This window comes from Lipophrys pholis (genome assembly GCF_963383615.2).
Source record: "Lipophrys pholis genome assembly, chromosome: 1".
Taxonomy (NCBI): Eukaryota; Metazoa; Chordata; class Actinopteri; order Blenniiformes; family Blenniidae; genus Lipophrys; species Lipophrys pholis.
In genome coordinates this window covers 24,180,936-24,205,656 of record NC_137635.1, presented here as the reverse complement: position 1 = coordinate 24,205,656, position 24,721 = coordinate 24,180,936, and the positions used below count along the sequence as shown (strand labels likewise).

The 24,721-nt window shown below is 42.4% G+C and overlaps 1 protein-coding gene across 2 annotated transcripts in view; it reads left to right on the top strand.

Annotated features, from left to right (window-relative positions):
* Window positions 1–23,619, top strand: part of eif4e2 (eukaryotic translation initiation factor 4E family member 2) — a 28,370-nt gene extending 4,751 nt beyond the window's left edge. Inside the window, exons 2-8 of one of the 2 annotated variants that reach the window (XM_080468690.1) lie at window positions 6,690–6,801; window positions 6,879–7,013; window positions 7,101–7,205; window positions 17,082–17,234; window positions 17,308–17,448; window positions 22,236–22,299; window positions 22,384–23,619. In XM_080468690.1, coding sequence (XP_080324816.1) covers window positions 6,690–6,801; window positions 6,879–7,013; window positions 7,101–7,205; window positions 17,082–17,234; window positions 17,308–17,448; window positions 22,236–22,271 — 682 coding nt within the window. In that variant the 3' untranslated portion in view covers window positions 22,272–22,299; window positions 22,384–23,619. The remainder of the gene's footprint in view (window positions 1–6,689; window positions 6,802–6,878; window positions 7,014–7,100; window positions 7,206–17,081; window positions 17,235–17,307; window positions 17,449–22,235; window positions 22,300–22,383) is intronic. The other variant, XM_080468689.1, reaches the window with a different exon arrangement.
* Window positions 23,620–24,721: the final 1,102 nt, after the last annotated feature.

The following is a 24,721-nucleotide window of genomic DNA, read 5'->3' as shown; positions in this document are numbered from 1 at the left end:
ATGGTATCAAAACGGCAATATTATCATTTATCACAATAATTTCTGGGACAATTTATCGTCCAGCAAAATTTGTTATGGTGACAGGCCTCGTCTTATGGCTCCGATCAGATCTGGACTCTAATGGAACGTGTTAAGTTTGAGACCGAGCGGACAATGTTGAGGGTATTTACAGTTTGGGCTGCTTGATTATGGAAAAATATCATAATCACGATTATTTGGTGCAATATTGAAATCACGATTATTTACACGATTATGTCTTTGAATTAGGAACAGCATTTATTGAACATCTTTAAAAAAAACAAAAGACTCCTGTTAAGTATATAAAAATATCTTGTAATGTAGTAGTAAAAAATAAACCGTTGTACTGCACTCAATCTTTTGAAAACAATAAATATTCATTATATATTTCCATAGCGGCCTAGCGTGCTTCATTCTCAGTGTGGACATGGTGTGGTGAGGGTCTCCTCTGGTCTGGCTGCAGGAGGGAGGGAGGGAGGGATGGAGGGACTGTCAGACTGACCGCAGGCCTGTCAATGCTTCAGGACGGGGGAGGGGCTCACAGGAGGACATGCTACTCGTTGACGACAGTGACTGCAGGACCATACCTGCTTTCACGTCAGTCGCCAAACACTAGAAAGTCGCTAGATCTGTCGCAAGTCACTTTTCACAGTAAAAGTCGCCAACAGGACCTGAAAAGTCGACAGATTTAGCCAGAAAGTTGGTGACAGTGATGCCCGTCTCAGAGGGAAACACCACATGGTGGTGCTGTTAAGTTCATATTCCCCCAGTTACTGTGGGGTGGTGGGGAACTTTATTTTGTCGAGGCGGGGATTCTGGTGGGAGGTATCTTGGTGTTACACAGCATACACGCTCTTATGTTGGAGAGAAAGAGAAAAGAAAAGAGTTACTGAGACGTTTGGTTGAATGGAGAAGAAAGCTTGGAGTTCCTTGCTGAACATGCCGCCTCCGAATCCCGTTCATCGGCTCTACTACATCATCCTCTTTCCTCCATTATATGAATTTTGAGATCGTCTGGAGCCATAATCGTAATCCCGATTAAAATTTGATTAATTGAGCAGCCCTACTCACAGTTTACTTCCTGTTCGATGGCGAATAACAAAGTTTGTGGTGTGGCCACATCCACTCCCTCAGGAGGAGCTATGGCTGAGATTTGTGTGATGTGGACCATACTGTAATACAATCTGTGATATTTGAGGCAGAACAGAGCACATTCAGGTTATCTACACTCCACTTCCTGTTTCCAGAAGGTTGCGCCATGGCTGACAGTCGTAATTGTTGTATGGCTGTGTTGAGGGCAGGACTCTGATGCACCATTTCAAGCTTGAGGTCAATCTGATCACGTTCTGTCTATTTACATTGAACTTCCTGTTGCATGACGAACGTGGCCAAAGCCAGGCCCTCAAATGGCGTTACAACTGAGAGTCATCCTTTGGTCTTGACCAGGGCCGGACTAGGGATGGGTCCGATCCAGTATCAGTATCGGGTTCCGATACCAACGTAATTCACGGATCAGACATTTCCTATCCAACCTGCTGTGATTTCCCATCCGCGAGCCTCATCTGTGCTTCAGGGGATTTCCTGCCGCTGCTCTGCTCGCTGGCTGCAAACTGTGGAATGGATTTCCTGAACGGAGGCGGGTCTCAATGAGACGCAGAGTAATGATATAGAAAATCCATTCCACAGTTTGCAGGCTAATATAGCAGCACTGTGGCTATACAACTTTTTATAACATGTCTGCTGTTTGGACGTATTTTACGCTCAAAACACTGGAAAGCAATGTGCAATGTTTCCACGCCGTAGTCCAGCGAGGCGGTGCTCTGCAGCCAGACGTCAGCGTTTTCAAACTCCAGCTCTCGGAGGAGAACAGCTCTGACATCAAAACAATGACCAGCAGCTCCTCCAGGCTGTCAGCAGGCGATTCACACCTCCGTGAAGCTGCGTCCTATTCCACGCTAAACTCCCTGGAAATAGTCCCAATGGTTGGAGCTGCGTTTGAGCTGGAAACATTGTGTTGCTGCTGCCTTGCTCAAGAGTTTCCCCAGAAATTAATAAAGTCATTCTGAGGTTCTAAAGATAGAACTAGTTTATTATGAGATGATGACGTCACGCAGACCCCCACATTGTCCACATGGAACAAAAATACTTTGTACTGCTTCCTTTTCTGTCCTGATACTAACCTCAAGTTGTCTTTAGAGAGAATACATGTATACATTAGTACATTTCATACTTTACTGTCGAGAGGAGTTTATTACAGCCTCATATAGAATCAACAGTAATGATAATATTAAAGCAAATAACTCTGGTATCGGAACAATATCGGTATCAGCAGATATACAAATTCAGGTATCAGGATTGGATGAGAAGTGAAAAAATGTGGATCGGTGCTTCCCTCGGCCAGACTCTGATTTAATGTGTGAAGTTTGATGCCGATCAAGGAATGTTAAGGCCTTTTACACTGCGTTTTCTGTTTGGTGGTGAAAAATCAAACTTCGGCCACGCCCTCTGATATTTTTCAATGACTTAAGGAAGCTTTGCTCACCAAAGCCTTGTTGATCATCACACCAATTTTCAGATAAATTGGAATTACCCCTTTGGACTTCTTTGCTTTTGGAAATTCCGCCATATTTTTCAAAATGGCCAACTTCCTGTTGAGTTTTCAGTTTTGTGTAAGAGATTTTTTTTGTGCATCATGGGGTGTTAGATATGGTGGCCAAATTTCATAGCTCTAGGTGAAACGGGGTTCTGGGGCTACCATTTTAAAATGTTGCCAGTGGTGCTGTTGAGCCACTTTGCCAGTCACATGTTTGATTCCTCCAAATGTTCACATATTTCACCAGGCCTGAGTGCAAAGTGTTGCAAAAAGTTAAGTATGTCTATTTTTAAAAAAGTATTTCAATGTATGTGACCGAGAGGTGAGGCAGCGCACCTGATTCCCATCAGGTGCGCTGCCTCACCTCTCTGTCCATAAAAGAGGAGACACCGGGTGACGAGCAGAGGAGACACAGTGCTGCAGAGTCTCTGTATGTCAGATTTGGTTTTGTTTTAATTGAATACATTTTGGTGATTGGAACTTCTGACTCTGTGGTTGAACCCTACGGTGGCGTCCATCACTGCTACACTGTAATAATCCCTCATATATTATAGATGCTTTTTAACGACAAGAGAAGCAGGAATGTTTTGACCTTCCTGACATGTTTCTGCTGCGTCTGCAGCTTTCCTCAGAGCATCATCTGACGTGTCGGTCTTCATGACGCTCTGAGGAACATTTGAAAGAAAAAAACATTATAAAAGAATCTATAATATAAGCTTAAGAATTGACCCATTGGTAGCACCGCTCAGGGGGCACTGGTAGGGGCTGAGGGTCTTGCTCAGGGGGCATGTTTTTGGGACTGAGGGGGAAACCCGTACACACGCAGGAAGAACATGTAAACTCCACACAGAAAGACACGGTGCTTCCCGGAACACATCCATATGCTGTTGTCTGTTCAGTCTTGGCGCCACCTTGTGGTAGCAGGAATTTCAAAGTTTGACACTTTGATGCACTATTGTTAGCCCATTAAAGATATTAAATTCAAATGTGACATAGACCTTGACCTGCTCATTGAGAGTCATGAAGAAGTGGTGACTTGACATCAAAAGATGCGTTTGCGGCGGCACTGCAAATTTCTGTATTTCCTCATGGAAATACACGCATCCAATCGACCCCAAACTTCATATGCTGGACACCAATTTTGAAATATTATTAACGTCACCTATTGGGTGTGAAAGTTTAAAGCATTCAGATGAAAAATTCTGTCAAAATTCTTCTGCCTTGGAAGCTCCCGAAAATCTGATGGTTCGCCATGAAACAAGAAATGTTGTGGAACTCTACATGCTATATGATGAATTCCACAGACCAATATACAGTCACAGTGAGAGCGCCACCTGGTGGTTGGACAGGAAAGGCTGCATAACTAGCCTGTACATGCTCCACTCAGCCTGAACCTTTACATGTATGATCACAGTTGGCCTTCATCACATCCACAGGCTAAAATGCAGTGTCAATCACAGCGCCACCTGGAGGACATGTTTACAATCGCTGACCAGCAATGATACGAGGACCTATTCGACGCTGCTTGCAGCTTTAATTTTACTTTAGCCTTTGTTTATAGTTGTGCCCGACCAATTAATTGGCCGGCTGATTTAATCGGCCGATTATAGCCTTGAGAGGAAAATCAGTAATCTGCCGAAAGTTTGCTAATTAACACCGTTGTTTACAGAACTGATTGATTATCAATTCTGACAATCAATCTAATTAATTAAATAAATAAATCTGAGCCAGCATATGAATAGCAGGGGGACAGTCATCATGTGTAATGCTGCTCTATTGATGCTCCAGCACCGCCATGCACTCTGGACAGACTGGTGCTGGAGACAGACGACCTCCTCGTCACTGCTTACAACTCTAGAGTGACTGACATGAGTGATTTTTCAATTTTTATTGTTTCCCTCATATAAGTCCATAACATAGAAACATAATATACATTGAAACAAAATTATATTCATTCCATAAGGTACAGAAAATAGGTAAGAAAAATACAAACACAAAAGCCAGGAATAGTAATGACATTAGGTAAAATTGGTCAAAGTGATAACAGTAATAAAAATAAATAATTGAACAACAAAAAAAAGTGAATCCAATATAGCATTTTATAGGAAACTTTTTTTTCCTTCCTCTTAATTAGCCCCCACCTACCAGCTGTAACCCCACCCCCGTCCCACCAGTCAGGGATGTTGCACTGTAAATTTAATTTGGGATCATGCATGTCAGATGCTGTATATATGTTAAGATACACTCTTTGGTCTTTTAGGAACGGCCCCCAGATTTTTGCGAATATGTCCAATTTCACATTTATTTTGTAAATCGGTCTCTATCAAGAAGTAGTCAATATGGGAGTATACAGTGTCCGTTTGAAAAGAATTTGTGGTCGCGAGCAGTAGGGTTTAGAAGTCCCCATGCAGCAAATAACCCTAAATCTTTACATAAGACTTAAATGGATGCTAGAGTTCTATATGGACTAGACAGAACTAGAGCCAGATTTGTCTAGAAAAGCATCCAGCACCTGATTATAGTCACCCTCAGAATAACAGAAAAGTCCCCAAGGTCCAGTATAATTTTCTTTAGTTGAAGGAAGAAATCTAGATCCTCCACATTAGTTGCATAGAGGTTCCCCAAAATTAGATTTTGACCTAATATTTTAACTCGAAGTATATTTACCCGCCCCTCTTTGTCTCTACATTCACTCTCTACCTTCACATTAACCTTTTTTGTACACAATATGGACACCCCTCGCTTCTTTTGGTTAAGTCTTGTGATAGGCCCTGCCAATCCATTTATTATTAATTCTGGTGCTGTCTTTCTAAGAGATGTTTCCTGGAGCATGATCACATCCAAGTTATTTTGTTTCTGGTAGCTTAACACCTTTCGCCTTTTCAGAGTGGAGCTCAAAGCCATTTACATTCCAAGATAACTATGTCCCTGTTCATAACTACCTATGAGGGTATAAACATGAGGTATGTACAGCTGCAGAAGTTTGCCTTTAGAATGTACTACTACTATACAGTGCTGAACATAGCAAGAACATAATGACTGGTCTTCCCTCCCTGTATAACCAAAACCCTGAGAATCATCTCTCCTCTGATAAAAAAAAGAAAATGGGTCCCAAACGCCATACAAGGGTTAAGCCATCAAAGGCAGATATTTAATCTTTTTTTAATTGAAAAAGGTAAGAATGTGATCTGTCGATATATCTGTGATCAAGATTCTTTATTCCTTAGTATCGGAATAGTTGTCGGCCCCCCAAAAAATCCATATCGGTCAGGCCCTACTTCATCCCGTCAAACAGTCTCTGAAGACCAGAATGGGGAACTGCTTTTCTAAATCATACATTTTTATCATTTTGTTTCTTTGCAAAAACTATTTTTACAATTTTTTTAAACTTACTTCTGCATCAATTACAGATTTATTGGATTTATATTTCATCTATTCTAGGCTTTTTGTTTTCATTGAGGGTTTCTCTGGGTTCAGCTCACACACACAATTGTTTTCCGACTAAATTCTGAACAGAGAAACAGAAAAATAACTCAACCAAAAGAATTTCTGCTGCTTTTTCTTTTTTCAGTTGAAAGTTAGCCGTCAAAGTAAAATAATGCATAATGCTGATTACTTTTTCACTTTTAAGTTGATCCATTATCTCCATTAAACCTTTAAGCCTCCATGTTGAAGAAAAGGTTTTCTTCTTGGATTAATAAAATATTTGTGTTTAGTAGCTTTCTAAGATTGTAACTTTAACAACCTTTTGTGTCCAACAGTCTGGAGGTCAGGGGGGTGCCTTGTCCCAGTGTAGTTTTTTTCCTTTTATTACATCACATATTTACAAAACTGAATGTATTGTAGTGTAATAAAGTCAGGTTAAAATGCTAACATAAGCGCTGCTGAAATTGCCTCTTACTGACACAGGAACAGTCGGGCTTTGAAAAATACCACAAACATAACCACAAGGTGAAAGTTTAAATCTGCTGGTCTGCAGTGAGCAAGATATGAAGCACTAAGTTCCACAGTGATCCTGAAGTGGGTTAAAAGTCATCACAGGGATGAGAAATGACTGGTTTCCTTGTTTCCGATCCAGTCTGAAAGATGACGACAGCGGAGACCATGACCAAGACCAAGCCTCACCGAAAGACGGTGAGAAGGAAAAAACTGAAGATGAGGACAAGGACCAGAACTCTTCCAGGAAAAAAGTGAGGCTGCGGAGAGTCACACATATGTATTTATTGGTGTTGACTGTTAGACTGAGCTCCTGTGGTGGTTTTGGCAGATGGTGGTGCCTGGAGCGGGAGAGCACCCTCTTCAATACAACTACACCTTCTGGTACTCCAGACGCACTCCGGGGAGGCCGGCCAGCACGCAGAGCTACGAGCAGAACATCAAACAGATTGGCAGCTTCGCTTCGGTCTGTTCTCCTCCTGACTACTCCACTCACACTTCTCCACCTCAGCCAAACATACACACAGTCTCAACATTCCCTTCATGTCCAAAGGTGGAGCAGTTCTGGCGTTTCTACAGTCACATGATCCGGCCGGGTGACCTGACGGGTCACAGTGACTTTCACCTCTTCAAGGAAGGCATCAAACCCATGTGGGAGGTGAGGAGATGTCATGATTCCATCGGAGGGCAAACAGGCACACACACGAGTTTAGTGGTATCGACATCTTGATAGCATTTATCAACCCATAAAATCAGCCCTGGACTCCACCAGGTCTCCAGCCCTCCGTCTCAAGGGTAAGGCTACCCAGTCCCCGCTGTGCTTCAGTAGATGGGGGATAACTCGACTGAGTAACTGCTTAGGCTGGTTGGCGAGGGAGCTTCGCTCCGACTCTCACGGTCTAGCATCCAGAGGTCATGCCCATGGTCTCAGTCAACATTGTCAGTTCAGAGCAACAGCCTAGGGTCTGAACTGTATAACGATAACCACCTCTGTGAACGACCGCGCCCCTCAATGGCGACATGCACTTGGTACTGTCAGTTAGGTTTTAGAGTCTAGGCATACGACCCAAGTGCATTGTTTAAAATAAATGCAGCTGATAAGTTGAAATAAACTATTTAAGACTTGATACAATGTGTAAGTATCACTGAAAAGCACACTTAATCATCCACATCTGAAATCAGAGAACAAATGGTAAATGTCCAGATGTTTTGGCCCTTTAGTGTATCGAAATACACATATTTATTCTGAATTCAGCGATGGCAAACTGCTTGCAAAATGGTTATATTCAAATAATGCAAATTAGGCTTAGGCTCACCCAATAGCAGGGTCCCCCAGCCGGGGGTCTGGGCTGTCTCAAGCAGAGGAATTCAGTGCACCAGGGAATGGCTGTCAATCCAGGAAAAATTGTAATAAAAAATCTAATAAAATCAAAAAAAAAAAAAAAGTGAGTGAGGAAATCTGTTGTGCGTATGAAGAGCCGTCTGATGCCTTGAATCACAGTTTTCAATGTTTGAAATGTGCCAAAGTTTGAGGCTCTGCGCACAAAGGTTTTCGTAATCTTGCTCAGTGCGAGGATGGTTGGTTAGTTGCAGGTTGAATACAGACGCTTGAGTTAATGTGGCTGTGTGTTGCGCCACTGGAGTGATTGTCAGTGTTCTTCTGACCCAGTCTACATGCTACCAGCTTTTCATCGTGTTCCAATATTAATTCCTCACAGTGACCATATTATTATTATCAGCCTCATTATTTCAGATAAACCCGAATGGAGCTAAACGAACTTAGAACAAGTCAAGAGCAAGAACAATTAAAGCTGCAAGCAGCGTTGGTCGGGACCTCGCCCCCCGGCCCGTCGGGGTCGGCCCAATCGCAGCCTCCAGTCCCCTTAAATCAGGGGTGTCAAACTCAGATCCTCGTGGGCCGCAGCCCTGCACGTTTTAAATGTCTCCCTCCCCTGAATGTCCTGATGGTTCATCACCACATTCAGCACAAAGCCAGATAACGAGCTGCTCATTGCAATCAGCTGTGTTGAAGCTGGGAGACATGCAAAACGTGCAGGGCTGCGGCCCTCGAGGCCTGGAGTTCGACACATGTGCCTTAAATGTTCTTCACCTGAAAATCACCCAGGTTCCTCCCAGGTGTCCCTGACCTGGCACCTGGTCTTATCTCGCATGCTAATCTGCTAAGCTAACTAGCTTAGCATTAGCATTAAAAAGCATGCCCCCTCCTCCTCTTGCTCTGTTCTCCTTCTGTTCCCCCTCTTCCTCCCCCTCCTCCTCTTGCTCTGTTCTCCTTCTCCATTGCTATAATAACCTTGGAATTTACACTTTAAAGTTTTTCTCTGTTGTGTTCAGTGTCTGTAATGAAATTCTCTATATTTTTACAAGATCAAATAGTTCCTGAAAATGAAGTCAATTTTAATGAAACATTCTGGTGCAAAATCCAATGAAATGTCAAAACAAAGTAGTATAAATCCTTTAACCTCCTTGCTTGGTGGGACCAGATTGGACCTCTTGCTGGGTTTTGGCCCACGGGCCTTATGGGTCCGTGTACCTTCCGGCCGTTTGATTTTTGTTTTGATGTCAGAGAACGAAAAACCGGAAACCATCCGATTTTCGTTTTTCGATTTGATATGGGGAAACGAAAAACGGAAATCAGATGGTTTCCCGATATGCGTTTCGGGAAATAAAATACGACTGTAATTCTCTATTTCAAGTTTGATTTGCCGGAAAACCGGAAGTCGACCCCCTTCTTCGCTTGATAGGAGAGTAAACAACGGTGCATTGCGTTGCTGTCCCCTTCAGGCTGTGTGTGTGAGCTTCGTACTCGCCCACCAGTTGATTTAGATGTTTATCTGGCTGCTGCAGTTTAAATTAAAAAATAAATTTCGGGCACTAACTATAGGGGCTGGGCCTCCTGCGGAGGTTTTGTTCTCAGTTGCGTACGAAATACAAAAGAGAGAAAGACATTTCGAGGAACTTTTATGGGGAAAAAAAACTCAACAATTCTGAATGAGCCAGCATATGCAACTGTGGAAAAAACAGACTCCTATTTTTATAGGAGGAAACCTGCAGAACTAGGCTCAGGTGGTGGCTTTCCTATTCGACTCTGGAAGTAGCAAATGCATGGATTAGTTTTTCAGCTTCACTCTGAGTCAACATGTCGCTGATTTTATAAATATGATGCAGGTGAAAAAAGTCAGTCCTGCAGATTTGTTTAATGTGGGAATTGAAAGATCAGTCCTGGTGCAAAATAACTGACAGGTTCCTCATAGTGCCACTGGAGGTCAAAGTAATACCATCCAGTGTTACTAGATGTTTAGATCATTTCTCTCTCAGATGTTTTGGACAAAATACAATAGAATTTTACAGCAGCTGTTCATGTTCATTCAAATTCATTTCTTATCACAGATGTCAGGAGGTTCTCACAGGAAGTCACACAGAACTTTAAATGGGTAAATGCTGGGCCTCTCCTGGTGCTAATGGTTGATCTCCAAGCAGATGTTGCCCTGAAAGAGCAGTTTGTTAGAACTGACACTTCCACTTCCTGGCTCCAGATGTCCCTGAGACTCTTTCCCAGGTCTGAGGAAAGCATCTCTGTACATAACACACATTGATGAGTGAACAAGATCAAAACTAAATATGGTTCCAGAATCAGCAACGCGCTCCTCCACCTGAGTCTCAGAGGCACTGAAGTGAGGCCTTCTCAGTGGAAAGCAGAGGCTGGGTTCTCAGGTAGACTCGCCCATTACCCAAGCTGAAGTCACCGAGGTAGTTGCTAAGCTCCTCGGTGGCAAGGCACCGGGAGTGGATGAGATTCGCCCCGAGTTCCTTAAGTCTCTGAATGTGCCGGGACTGTCGTAGCTGACATGTCTCTGCAACATCGCGTGGCGGTCAGGGACAGTACCTCTGGAGTGGTAGCACGGGGTCGTGGTCCCTCTTTTTAAGAAGGGGGATCGGAGGGTGTGTTCCAACTACAGGGGGATCACACTCCTCAGCCTCCCCGGGAAAGTCTACTCCAGGGTACTGGAGAGGCGGATCCGGCCGTTAGTCGAACCTCGGATCCAAGAGGAACAATGTGGTTTTCGTCCTGGTCGTGGAACAATGGACCAGCTCTATACTCTCAACCGGGTGCTCGAGGGCTCATGGGAGTTCGCTCAACCAGTCCACATGTGAATTGTGGACCTGGAGAAGGCGTTCGACCGTGTCCCTCGGGACGTCCTGTGGGGGGTGCTCCGGGAGTATGGAGTCCAGGACCCTTTGCTAAGGGCTGTCCAGGACCCTTTGCTAAGGGCTGTCCAGTCCCTGTACGCCTGGAGCAGGAGTTTGGTTCGCATTGCCGGCAGTAAGTCGGACCTGTTCCCAGTGCACGTTGGCCTCCGGCAGGGCTGTCCTTTGTCACCGGTTCTGTTCATAACTTTTATGGACAGAATTTCTAGGCACAGCCAGGGACCGGAGGGGGTCCGGTTTGGGGACCACAGGATCTCGTCTCTGCTTTTTGCAGACGATGTGGTCCTGGTGGTTTCATCAAACCTGGACCTTCAGCGTGCACTGGCGCGGTTCACAGCCGAGTGTGAAGCAACTGGGATGAGGATCAGCACCTCTAAATCCGAGGTCATGGTTCTCGACTGGAAAAAGGTGGCTTGCCCCCTTCAGGTGGGTGGGGAGCAAATGAGCATATTTTGCAAATGAGCCTGACTTTTATTTAGTCAATGAGAAAACATTATAGCAGTCATAGATATATTTTCACTTCTATGTTACATGATAATAAATTGTCAATACATTTTTGAATTGTACTGAATTCATTTGATTTGACAATCAGCTGTTGATTACATGTCGATGTTGATAGAACTACAAGGCCAATATATCCATCCCTCCATCTTCTATACCGCTTATCCTCTTCAGGGTGGCAGGGCGCTGGAGGCGATTCCAGCTCACTGTGGACGAGGGCAGGATTCACCAGAGGCCTCTACTACAAACCGTGATAAACGTATCCAGGATCTCACTTTGTTTCCTGGGTTCACAGATCCAGACACGCGCGATCTTTATAACCGTTACTACGAAGCAGGTTGTCTACTCACCGTTTCAACCCCCTTGTGTGCGTTTTACATGAAAGGGGCGGGGTTTGCGACGTCTGACCAATCACACACACAGAGAAATCCTGTAGCGCAGTTTACAGATTATTGAAGTAGCAATTATTCTGAGAAAATGAAGAATTAAAACACGTCCACCAGGCTAAAGTAACACTGCTGCTTCAGCCCAAACCAGAACATTTCTGACTTGTTAATGCTGACTTCATAAGATCATACGATATCAATTCATCTGCGATATAAATGCACAGCACTGCGATCACTGTTTCACTTTATTACAGCAGAAACGTGTCGGCCTTAACTTCCTCAATGCTCTTCTTTTAACTTAACTTTTTTTTTATAACTTTTTATTATACCATTTTCAAATTTTAGTTACTAACAATAATAACAATAACACCAACTTACAGCTAAAACAAAAATAATAAAAACAAAAAAGGGGGAGGTTTTCCATGTTTATTAAAATAGTCCGTTGTGGTAGGGATTTGACCTTGGATGCAGTACAGTTCTGATGCAGTCCAGTTCAAATCCCACTCTGACTCTCAAGAAAAAAGTCAATTTTTCCATTTTATATATTTCCTCAACAATGTCCAGCCATTGTCGAGTTTTTTGGGGGAGTCGGTTTTCAGCCAGTCAAGGTCTTTTTGATAGCAATGGTCAATATTTTAAAGAGGTAAGTGTCTTTCTTTTCAAGTATTTCACCAGGTAATACAATCCCAGATATACAATCCGTGGGTCCCTGGGTAGTTTTACATTTAAGATTTCCTCTATTATTTGAATGACATTGTTCCAGTATGACTGTATTTTTACGCCTGACCAAAAGATGTGGGAGTGATAGCCGTCCACATGTCCACACCCTGTCCAACAATCCTCTTGTAATTTTAATTGTTTAGCCTTTATGTGTGGGCTATTAAAAAAGCGTATAAGGTTTTTCCAACTGATTTCGCTCCATCTTCTCAAGCTCGTTGAAGTTTGTTGTGTTGCACATGGAGAGCCAGCCACCGTCAGACATTGTGACGTTGACTTCTTGTTCCCATTTTGTTTTCAGATGTAATGAGTTTGTTCTATTACATTCTTGGAGATCGCGATACAGTTTTGATACGATCTTTGAAGGAACTCTGGTATATGCGCCTGTCACAAATAATATCAACTTCTGAATCTCCTCTGATAAATGCATTTTCTCTTCCTTTTGATTAAAGTTCCGTAACTGTAAATACCGGTACAGGTCTTTGTTTTTTAACTTGAACACTTGTTTGAGTTTTTCAAAGGATTTAAAGTTTTTTCCTTCAACAAGTGTACATATTGCTGTTATTCCTCTCTGTCCACCTGAAAACATCTCATCTGACACACTGGGACCAAAAGCAGGTGTTTGAGAGGCCTATATTAATAATTTACTACCTCCTTCCAATTTGTTTTTCTTAACAATCTCAGACCATATTTTAGTGTTTAAGTGTTACTCAAGCTTGTATTATCTTCCTTATGATCCTTAATTTCTTTCCCCCTAATTTTGCAGAAGGTGGCACTTCATCTATATTGAATTCAAAGTGTTTCCACTTTGCGTGATATTCAGAACACCAATAAACTATGTATCGCAGTTGATCCGCATAGTAGTACTGTTTGAAGTCAGGCAGGGCGAGACCTTTTGTTCTTTATCTAACTGAAGTGTTTTGAGGTTTATCCTTGGTTTAGCGCCTGCTCAAGTAAATCTAGATATTCATTTGTATCATGCAGAGAACTGGGATTCTGGGATCCTTACAGGGAGTGAGAGAAACAGATATAATAGCTTGGGCAGTACGTTCATTTTTATCGTCTCTCTCCTCGAGCTGAAGTCCAAGATTAATGTTGACCAGTGTTTTATCATTCAAAGTATAATAATTAGATTCATACAGATTAGATAAATTCTGTGTGATTGTTACTCCTAGATAGTTTGACGTTTTTGAGTCCCACTTCAATTTATAGTTGCTTCTAATTTTGCTGTTTGGTGTATAATTTAAGCAGAGAACCTGTGTTTTTTTTAATATTCACTTTGTATCTGGACATCTGACCGAAGAGCCAGCTAACTCTGTCGAATGCCTTTTCTGCATCAAGACTTAAGGCTGCGCCAAGTTCCCTTTTATTAATCTGCTCTACAATATGTAATTTGCGCCTGATATTGTCTTGTGTTTGTCTACCCTGAATGGACCCAGTTTGGTCCTCACCTATTAAGTCAGGGAGGAGATGTTCCAACCTCCTAGAAATGATGGATGTGAATATTTTATAATCTACATTTAGTACTAAGAATGGACGATAAGATTCACAAAGCTCTTTACCTACCTTTGGTAACACCGATATCATTGCTTCTTTCCATGATGGGGGCATGTTGAAGAGTCCAGTTCAAGGTATCAAGCTATGCGGGTCAAGATCCTCTGCAAAAACCTTGTACCCCTAACTAGGGAAACCATCACTCCCTGGGCTCTTATTGGTTTTCAATTTCTTAATATCACCATCTAATTCTGTCTTTGTAATTGGGTTGGATAAAGATTCATTTTGTACCTTTCCAATGGAGTGAAGATCTTGTGATTGTCTCATCTTCCATTGGATCTGAATCAGAGTATAGTGACATGTAATAATCTTTGAAGCAGTTTTCAAACCTGCCATCCTCTACGCATTTTGACATCTAAATACGCTAGTACTACTCGCCCCTCGAAAGTACGCAAAAAGCTGCCGACGTGAGTTCTGTGGCAAATGTGCACGTGAGGTACTCATGTCTGACAACACGACGCAGCAGCATGGTGAAGCAGTTTCAGCCAATCACTGTAGAAAAGCGGAGAATAACGAGTCTTCCGAACCGATAGCGTAACATCCCGCCCCCCTCCTCCCTGCCTCCTCCCTAAGGAGGAATGTGATTATTTATACAATTTAAACATGGAGCCAACAAATCTTTTGCAGCAAGTTTTGCAACCACTGCCATGATCAACTAAATAAAATAAATGTAAATACTATAGTTACCTTGGTTTGTTAACAGCATTTTCATGTTTTGAAAGTGTTTCTGTGTTTTATTGAAAGGCTGTCATGATAAGGACAAAGCATTTTGTGGTTTTCTGTTGAGTGCAAAATGTCTATATTTTCTTTATTAAAAGTATTGTAATCAAGAATATAGGTTTTATTGTTTTTTTTATAACCAATTTCTAGCCAGTGAATTGGCAAATTACTGAGTGCAAAGCAATGGAGTTGCAAAAGTCTGCGAATAAAAGCCGCATAACACAAGTGGTACTCAAAATATTTTGACACGGTTGGCAGGTCTGAGTTTTCGATTTTCCCAGGTTCAAAAGTCAAGACATTATTCAATGAATTTCTAATCTTAAATATGCTGTTTTTAATTTGTTGTGTCTTGAGGCGTCTTGCCAGAGCCTTTAATGATTTTGGACCGAGTTCGTAAAAGGTTTGTTTTATGAATCAGTGTTCCTTTTCCAATTCATCAGTCTGAGTTGCATCCATTTGTTTTCTGACTTCTTCGAGCTGATCTGTCAGCCCTATATCTTTGTGTTTGATTTTGTTTCTCTAACCTTTTCAAATCTTCCTGTAATTTTTCATATTTTAATCTCTTCACTTTATTCATATTGGCCGTCTGTGAAATTAGATTCCCTCTCATAATTGCTTTAACAGTATCCCATATTATTGTTTGTTCTACTTCGCTGTTAATATTTTCAGTACACTACCTAATTTCTCCTTGAATTTCCATTCACTGTTATGTTATTCAGAATCCCAATATTCATTCTCCAAAGTGTATTTTTTCGTCTGTCGTTTAGATGTATAGGTAGGTAAACGGCATTATGGTCTGAGACATCTGAAGTTCCAATTGAGCATTCTTTCACCCTTCGCCTGTCTACTACATTCATCAAAAAAATAAGATATTCTTGAGTGAATTTGATGTGTGGCCGAGAAATGATTAAAGTCCTTGTCAGAAGTATGCAGATTCCTCCAGACATCAAACATACCAGTTTCTTTGATTAAGATATTGAGCTTTTTAGACATGTGCAATTTGTGTTGTTTTTACTTGTGTCCAAGGAGTAATCTCGGATTGTATTCCAGTCGCCACCACAGACTAACATGCCCTCACTGAAAGTAACGATTTTCTCAAAAAGCTCAGCAAAGAATTTCTTATCGCTTTCTGGTGTTGTATAAATACAGGCAAATGTGACTAATATATAATCTAGTTTTCCTTTGACTACAGTATATCACTTCTCTTTTCCTACTATTTTTACAGGAACCGTAAAATGAGTTTAAGCATCCCAAGCTTCTCATCTTATTGTGTTCTTCATTGGATAAATGGGTTTCCTGGAGCATTAAAACCTGTTGTGGCAGTCGAGCATGCCACCGTCGGGTTCCCACACAGAGACGCGGAGTCAAAATGCCGTTCTCCATAATTTATTAAATTAAAACAAAACCAAAACTGAAAACACGCACAGAGACACAGCCTCTTTCGGGTCCTTTCATTTCTTACAGTAAATGTGGCAGTGACATAAAAGAACACATTTCTAATGTCTGTACATCACAATGTATGAATGTTGTTCAATAATCTTCCTGAAGAGGGAGTTCTTGAACTTCTCTCCATGCGAGGGAGTTTTTCCTGGCCACTGTTGCTTGTTACACCTGCTTGCTTTGGAAGGGTTTAGTTGGGTCCTGTTGTTCTCTATCATTGTAAGAGCGCTTTGAGATGTTTGTTGATCTGATTTAGCGCTTTACAAATAAAATTGAATTGAATTGAATAACATCGGTGGAAAAAAATAATGTGTGTATTGGCCTAAGTACTCTTTATCGGTGAGTACTCAAATGCAAGTACTACTCATACACTACTCATTTTAGAAAAAGTGGTTTCGGTGCATCCCTAAGAACAAACATTCCTTGCATTCCAATAGGGTCTCGTCCAGCTCTGCTCGGACCCTAAATATACAGTCACAGTGAGGGCGCCACCTTGTGGATGGATAGGAAGGGCTGTATATTTAGCCTTTGCATGCTCCACTCAGCCTGAGACTTTACATGTATGATCAGAGTGGGCCCTCATCACATCCACAGACTGAAATACATTGTCAGTCACAGTGCCACCTGGAGGACATGCTTCCAATCACTGAGCAGCAAGGATCCAAGGACCCGTTCAACCCTGCGTGATCATTAATCATCACGAAGCTTGTAAAAAAACGCCCAATGAGGAGCCACTCACTACAATCAAGTGTGTTGCAACTGGGAGAGACCTCTGACATGCGAGACTCTCCAGTCCAGGATCATGATAAGACACCCGTGGTCGAGACCAAACAGCCACTTCATTCAGAACAAAAACATTACTAGATCCACCGAAATACTGCATGAATGCAAAAGCTTCCTTACACCAACTTGGCTGTAGGTGTTACTGCTTCTGATCTAGTTTTCTACATTCAGAAATGTTGCGTCAACGTTTGCCTGCATGTGTTCAGGATGATGCCAATAAGATGGGAGGGAAGTGGATCATCCGGCTGAGGAAAGGCCTAGCGTCTCGGTGCTGGGAGAACCTGATCCTGGCCATGCTGGGAGAGCAGTTCATGGTGGGAGAGGAGATCTGTGGGGCTGTGGTGTCGGTCCGTTTCCAGGTAAAAACACTTGTGCTGCACAGAGCCAGTAGCCCTAACCGCCCTCACACTGCTCCTCTTGATGTCCCCTCAGGAAGACATCATCTCCATCTGGAACAAAACGGCCAGCGACCAGGCCACCACGGCCCGCATCAGAGACACGCTGCGCAGAGTCCTCAACCTGCCGCCCAACACCATCATGGAGTACAAGACGCACACAGACAGCATCAAGTATGTATGTTGCTTTCATTCATTATTTTCTATCCACTTTCCTCTTTTACTCACTTCATGTTCATTATTCAGAGTAACTTTTAAAAATAGTTCTATACTTGTCTGATTTTATAAAATTGCAATTGTAGTTTTGCTATTTACAGAATTGCTTCTCTGTATTTTGTTTTTTGGATTGTTTGATTTTAGAAATGAAAACTCTTTAAGTGCCTATGACACCAAAACATTATTCAAAAAAAAAGCAATAAGGATTAAAGTATTTTCATAATAAAACGTTCTTCTCATGCTCCCGTCATCCACAAGTAAACAACTCTGAAAAACCAGTGAAATTAGTCGTGATTCTGGATTTCCGCCGAGCGAGCTCTCTCAGCCCCTCCTTTTTGACGGCGACGTCACAGAAGTACAGGCGCCGGCAGCCAGACAAGGATGGACGTGCCGCAGCAAAGCGAAGACAGAGAAAGGTATTCAGACTTTTCAGACTGTTCCTCTGTAGTTGAAGACTCTTTTGAAGAAAAAGAGAATGAGAGTGTGTCTGAGGGGGCATCAGGCATCAGACCTTATAGATTTGAATCGTATCTTGACGATCCGAGAAACTGTCGACCATCGTCATGGCGACATCGATGTGATTGTGTCCTTAACCAATGGACATCGGGAGACTCCAGAATAAAGAATGGTAGATATATGATGCATCTGATCTACCACTCAGCCACGTCCTAAATCCAACATCACATTAACAATGGTCATATATTCTGTACAATAAATGAATTAGTACTAGTCTACAAGCTCGGCTGACCTTGAAATCAAAGTGGATCTCATCATACCTTACTTTATTGTAATACAACAACAACTAAATAATAATAACAACAACATAGTAATATATTTGATAATAATCAATTGTTACATTTAAAACTTGGATCTAATGTTTTACATTGCTCTTATTTGTTTGATTCAATTTGATGTAGGTGTTCCTGTGGGCAGTGTGAGCCAATGATCTCTGTGGAACAGAGTGTGTGTTGTAGAGAACAGAGTGATAGAGAAGAGAGAGGAACAAGCTGAAAGCAGGTGTATAACTGAACTCTGTGGGTTTGCTCCTGTGTGTCTCAACACTGAGGTCTTAGGGACGGCATACAACATGTACCGTCAACACTACAGACAAGATGTAGGAAATGAGTGAGTATCCCATCTATAGGCCTATGTTTACATTCCAAATACAAGTAACTCAAAAAGTGAATTTCCTTTTTATTACTTTTATCATTTAAAATCTGCAAAAGAGGTTAGTCACAATCACATTTTAGTTCAAGGCAAATAATATAAAGTAACATGTCACCTTGTTTTAGCTTTGTTTTTACCCTGCTATTTTTAAATGTGAAATACTTTGGTCAACGTTGGTTTTTGAATGTGGTATAGAAATACGTGATTGATGTCAACAAACAGTTTATCCACGGGTGCTACCAGTATCTTGGTCGTCATGTCCGGGTACCACTCCCATCAAGGTGGTTATACCAATTAGTGTTAGGTTTAGTAAAGCTTCTAAAACTCATTGTATTTATGAAAATATTATTCTGATAGTAGATACACCTACCAAAAGGTGCATTTTCCAAAACTTTCCTGACGATGTAGTCACCCTACTTGTATTTGGGAAAATGCACACTGCACACTAGTGCTCCATCTTTGGGACACATTTGTGGTCCATGTGCATTTTCATTGAAGTGCAGAGCAGCCAGGGTTGTTCTGCACATAAAGAAAAACAAAACAACTACTTGTTTATGGTCAGGTCTCACTGACTGCAGAACACCACAATGTAAAATAACATGGATATAAACCCAAAGCATATATTAAACAGAACAGTGGTGATAGCACCACTTTTCTTTGAAATTGCTTGACAGAATTTATGACCGAAAATCAGGGTCGGCTGTGTGGATAGACTAAAGGGCAGCACCTGCTGGAGGGAGCGCCAAATTGTATACTCAAAGAAATGTAAAAAATCAATATGTAGGAATGTCCATATAAATCGATACTGTATGTAGAATAAACTTGCAGACTTACACTTACTTGACACATTTTCTCATAAATACATAAACAAATAGCGTGGAGGCTGTAAGGTGTCAGGTTGTAAAGGTTGTCGATGTTCTCCAACACATTATCTTACTGGCACTTTGTTCCATCATACGAGTAGGGCAACATCTGTGGAGTGAAATGGGTCACCAGGCTGTGGAAGGCCTCAACGTATGATGTCTGATGGACGGGAGACAGACGCCTGATGTCTGCACACAGCCTTGGACTGCACACAATCCTGTCCAGCTCTTACTTTGGTACCTTATAAAACGAAATAGTATTATATATTCATTTCAGTTTATTATGTACACCTTTTGGCAGAAATTGCACAATAATAAAAGTAGCTTCTTCCCGGGGGTGAGCCATGGTTTGTGACGTTCCCTGCTGACACGAGGACCATGTGTGCATCCTGGATCTGGAACAATCCTTCCAACCCATCATGTATATTGTGCATGTGTTGAAGTACTGACATCCACTTGGCGATGACAGGATCCCTGTTTCCATCAGGTGTGGACACAACAGACGAGATGGTTCATTACACTGGCAATCCATGGAGCAAGTCCTGGACAATCTGCCGTCCTGCTGACGGCTTCTTCTTTATGCCCGAATATAATGAACAACAATCACTCACTAGTAAACAAAAGCTGTACATGAAAACGTTTATGGATGCAAATGGAAAGATTACATGTACAACATGTTGCATGTGTACATAGAGAACGATCTTACTTTTGGCATCATGCCAGATGTCAAACAGGTGCGTCAGGTCTGGATGGTCCAGATTTTGCAGATGGAGACGTGCCGACCGGTCACCAGCGTTCCAACATGTATGTGGTTTTCCACCCTCTGCAATGACCGCATTCACAACTGTGGCTCCCTCCACACACGGCGAACAGCTGTGTACAGGATCCGCTGCTGGTGTCCAAAGTAGGACCTGATCCTGATCACTGCCACTCCCATGTGCCATCACACTTGCAGCACTTTGGTGGCGCTGGCACCGTCAAACAAAATGGCAGCAGACAGCAAAATGTGACCAGCAGCTGTTTTGCCATAGGAAGGCTGACTGTTCCAGGTCCATCCATGGACACAGTCCACACATTGGACAGCTGCACCACGTGTCAACAGCTGGACGAGGCTGGACCAAAAGACAAGGTAGAAGGTGTGCTGAGGGCTGGCGCAGGGAGAAGTACTGGCATCTGTGCACATATCCACCTCACTCTCACTCTCACTATTCAAAGACTCATTAGGTGGTGTGTCGTCCTCACCTAACATGGCCTCCTCAGTTTTCTCTGGTTCGTCCTCATCCGACTCTTCAATCAGAACATGGCTGATACATGTGAGCATATCGTAGCAGAGGTTTCATTATTTCTTCTGAACATTAAAGGAAAGCAATTCAAAACACATCAATTTGGAGAAACTTTTGTTGTGTCCGTTGAACTTGCCTCGTCCATTAGGCACGGTGGACTGCGTCTTTCGAGAATTTGAAAAGGCTTACTCCGTCTGCTCGAGTGTTCGAGCAAAAGCCTGCTACACAATGCCCCAGCATAATAGTAAAAGTTTGTAACAGCAATGCGAAATGAACCGAAAAAATGCACCACAAGGATACGAACAACGCAGTACTCCAGAGTCAAGGCCTCCTCCTCCTCCTCCTGGGGCATCACCTTCGCTTTCTTGTCCAACTGCCGACATTCGTGAGAAAATTTTTTATTTCAACGGCGCAAAAATAAATAAAAATAAAAATGTTAACATTCAAGCGCACGTCTAGCGAAGGTAAATACACCTTTGACTGTTGTTTTTTAAGTGAAAAATTTATAAATTTAAATGCGATATGGTGTCATAGCCACTTTAAGATTAAAAAGAAAATCACTGTATTTTAACAGACATGAATACTTTGTGCTACTCTACCAACGACTGCTTCAGATTTTAATTCAGTGTTTCAAAACCATGTTTAGCTGTTAAAACTATTTTGTCTTACAAACATCTCATATTTCATGTTATAAAGAAGCTTGTTGTGACTTTCATGGAGGGGCTTGGACATGTAGACCTGTTGTGGACTTGTGGAACTGTGGTGGGCATGCAGACCTATGGACTTGTGGCCTTTTGGGCCTGTGGTAGAGCTTTGGACTTGTGGATCTTTGGTGAACTTGTGGACATTTGGTGGACTTTTAGACTTGTGGCCCTGTGGTGGACTTATGGACATGATGTGGGCTTGTGGTGGACCTATGGACTTGTGGACCTGTGGTGGGCGTGTGGACTTGTAGTGCGCATGTGGCATTGTGGTGGACCTATGGACTTGTGGACGTGTGGAACTATGGACCTGGGGACATGTGGTGGGCTTGTGGTGGACGTGTGGAACTGTGGACTTAGGGACATGTGGTGGGCAGGTGGACAAGTGGGCTTGTGGGCATGTGGACTTGTAGACATGTGGTGGGCTAGTGGACCTGTGACAGCCATCTGGACCTGTGGACATGTGGTCAACTTGTGGACCTGTGGACACGTGGTGGACGTCTGGGACTATGGAATTTTGGACATCTGGTGGACTTGTGGACCTGTAGTGGGCGCGTGTGCTTGTCGGCATATAGTGGACATATGGTAGACCTGTGGACATGTGATGGACGTGTGGTTCTGTGGATTTGTGAACCCGTGGTGGACTTGTATTGGACACATGGTGGACACATGTTGGACTTGTGGAAAGGCCCGCTGGTTCTACTGTGAATGATGAAGCTGCGGTCTTGTTTGCAGAGCATGGGAAGACTTCCATGGGCTGGTGACTGCTAGCGGCGGACGGTAACCTCCTAGCAGAAGCGTGAGCACAGTTCCATTCCTAATGTGACAGATGGATTCATCCTCAAACTCGTCTGACGCCTGTTTGTGTGTTGCTGCTGTACAGGTGTGTGGACATGTGCTGTTTTGGCTGAGAGGAGTCCAAAGGAAGTGGACTCGCGCTGCAGACGTCAGGAAGAGGCCGGAGGACACTTCCCTGTTTGTGTCCAATTGGAAATGAACCCGAGAGAAATATTTTTCATCAAGAGCAGAAGAGCCGAGCCTCCAGTCTTTCTTTTTGCCTTTTTAAAAAAGAAGAGCAAAGTATGATGTACTTGAACTTGCCAGCAGAGGGAGGCTGCGTGACTGCTGATCGTGGACAGGATGTTCCTGACATATCCAACAGAACCAACAGAACCAATGTTTGTAAGAGATTTCTTGGCTTAAGTTGAATCTCACCTGCTCTGTGTTAATCAGCTTTCTTAAACTCTGACAGTCCTTTTATCTCAGTGCTGTATTTTAACTACGATTCCTCCCGTCATTTGGAGCGAAAACACCAACTCAGTTGTCAAAAGTCAATCGTATTTGTTGATAGAATTCAAAGTCAAAGTTCATTTAGGTGAATCGGTTTGGATTCGTCATCCGACTGGAAGGATGAGGAGCGTCGTGTGTTGAGAAGAAGCTTGTAGACATTGAACTGCCGGGCTGCCTCGATCACTGTGCCTACACCCCCCCCCCCTCCCACCTGCACCCAATCCTCCACCCGTCACCTCTGTCCTCCCCCATCGCCTGTTTCCCTCCCGCTTTTAATGACTTCAGGGACGGACTCGGCCTTATTGTCCTCCGTTCTTCCGCTTGGTGGTGAGGGAGAAGACAGTGAGCTGTTACAGTTTTTATTCCGAGGACGTTTTTAGTTTTTTATTTGGACTGGTAGAGGAATCACCTGTCATTTGTTGAAGAACTGTCGCCGTGCTCACTTTTGGTGCAGGGGTGTGAAACGTGAAGAAACACTTTTGAATGTCCACCTGGAGGATTATAGCAATAAATGTTGAATATGCATCTGCTGCTAAAGCTGCTTCGTTGCCTCTTTCATTGAACCAACACAAATCTCCTCACCAGGGAAGCCGGTTCTGAACTGTAATCTATTACAAATGTACAAATACACTTCAGTGTTGCGCCTTATGAGAGCATCTTGAAAAAACAGGGAGAGTTTTTATTTGTTTTCTTTTGAATACCTTCTGCAGTTTTTTTTGGAAAATTGTCCCCATCAAGTTCTTTGATCCAGTTTCATGTCGAAATGTAGAATTTAGGAGCTGCTGACTGATTTCAATGAAACTTTGCAATGTTTTCCTTTTGATGAATTAAAACAAAAATAACTACTTTTATGTTAATTTATTTTGGTTGCCATGGAAACAAGCTACCATGATTGATGGCATACTTTGGCTCTCATGGGACTGGGAGCAGTCTGAAGTTTGACCATCTTCTCAGTTGAGTTTTCAAAGCAACAAACTATACACCATTGGAAAGTACAACTCTTGTACTTTCCAGACAGAGGTTACTTTATATCAGAACATAGGTTTTTACCCTGAAAATGTTCCTCGCAAGCAGATTTATGAAAGAATTATCAATTTTGCAACGTTTTTTACAATATGGGGAATTTTGGAAATTTAATGATGTTGGCATTGCTTCTTAACACAGGATGAAGTCAAGTTTTATGAACTGTATATATATGTAGTACAGGAGTCCTAAGTGCAATACATGGGTACAGCCAGTAGTGGGCGCTATGGTACCTGCAGCTCAATGAAAATGGCCTTGCTTCATTCTTACAAGAGAGAAAACTTCATCAAACAAAACTAACATTTTCAGGGTAAAAACTTATATTCTGATAAAAAGTAACCTCTGTCTGGAAAGTACAAGAGTTGTACTTTCCAATGGTGTGTAGTTTGTTGTTGCTTTGAAAACTCTTCTGTATATGTTCCTGAGAAAGTCAAAATTCAGACTGCTCCCAGTCCCATGAGAGGCAAAATATGGAATAAATCATAGTAACTTGTTTCCATGGCAACCAGAATAAATTTGGACATAAAAGTACTTATTTATGTTTTAATCAAAAAGAACACAAAGCAAAGTTTCATTGAAATCCGCTGACCTCAACTTTCCACCCCACGGCTGATTTTCTGTCAGCAGCTCTTAAAAATGTGTTTGGTCCAAGTTGAGAAAACTGAAAGCTGCTTCCTGAACGACACAACGCTTTTAATCCACTTTCTATACCTGTGGCCATTCAGCCACCATGACTGAATGCTGATCATTTACAACGGAAAACATTTAATAACACTGAGTGCAAAGGACGGGGAGGATGATGTCGACCCGGACAACGACAGCTGTTACTCAGAAGATCAGTACAACAGGACAGTCCAAACAGACAAGAAACTCTATTAGACATTTCAACAGCAGAAGCTTGTATTGAA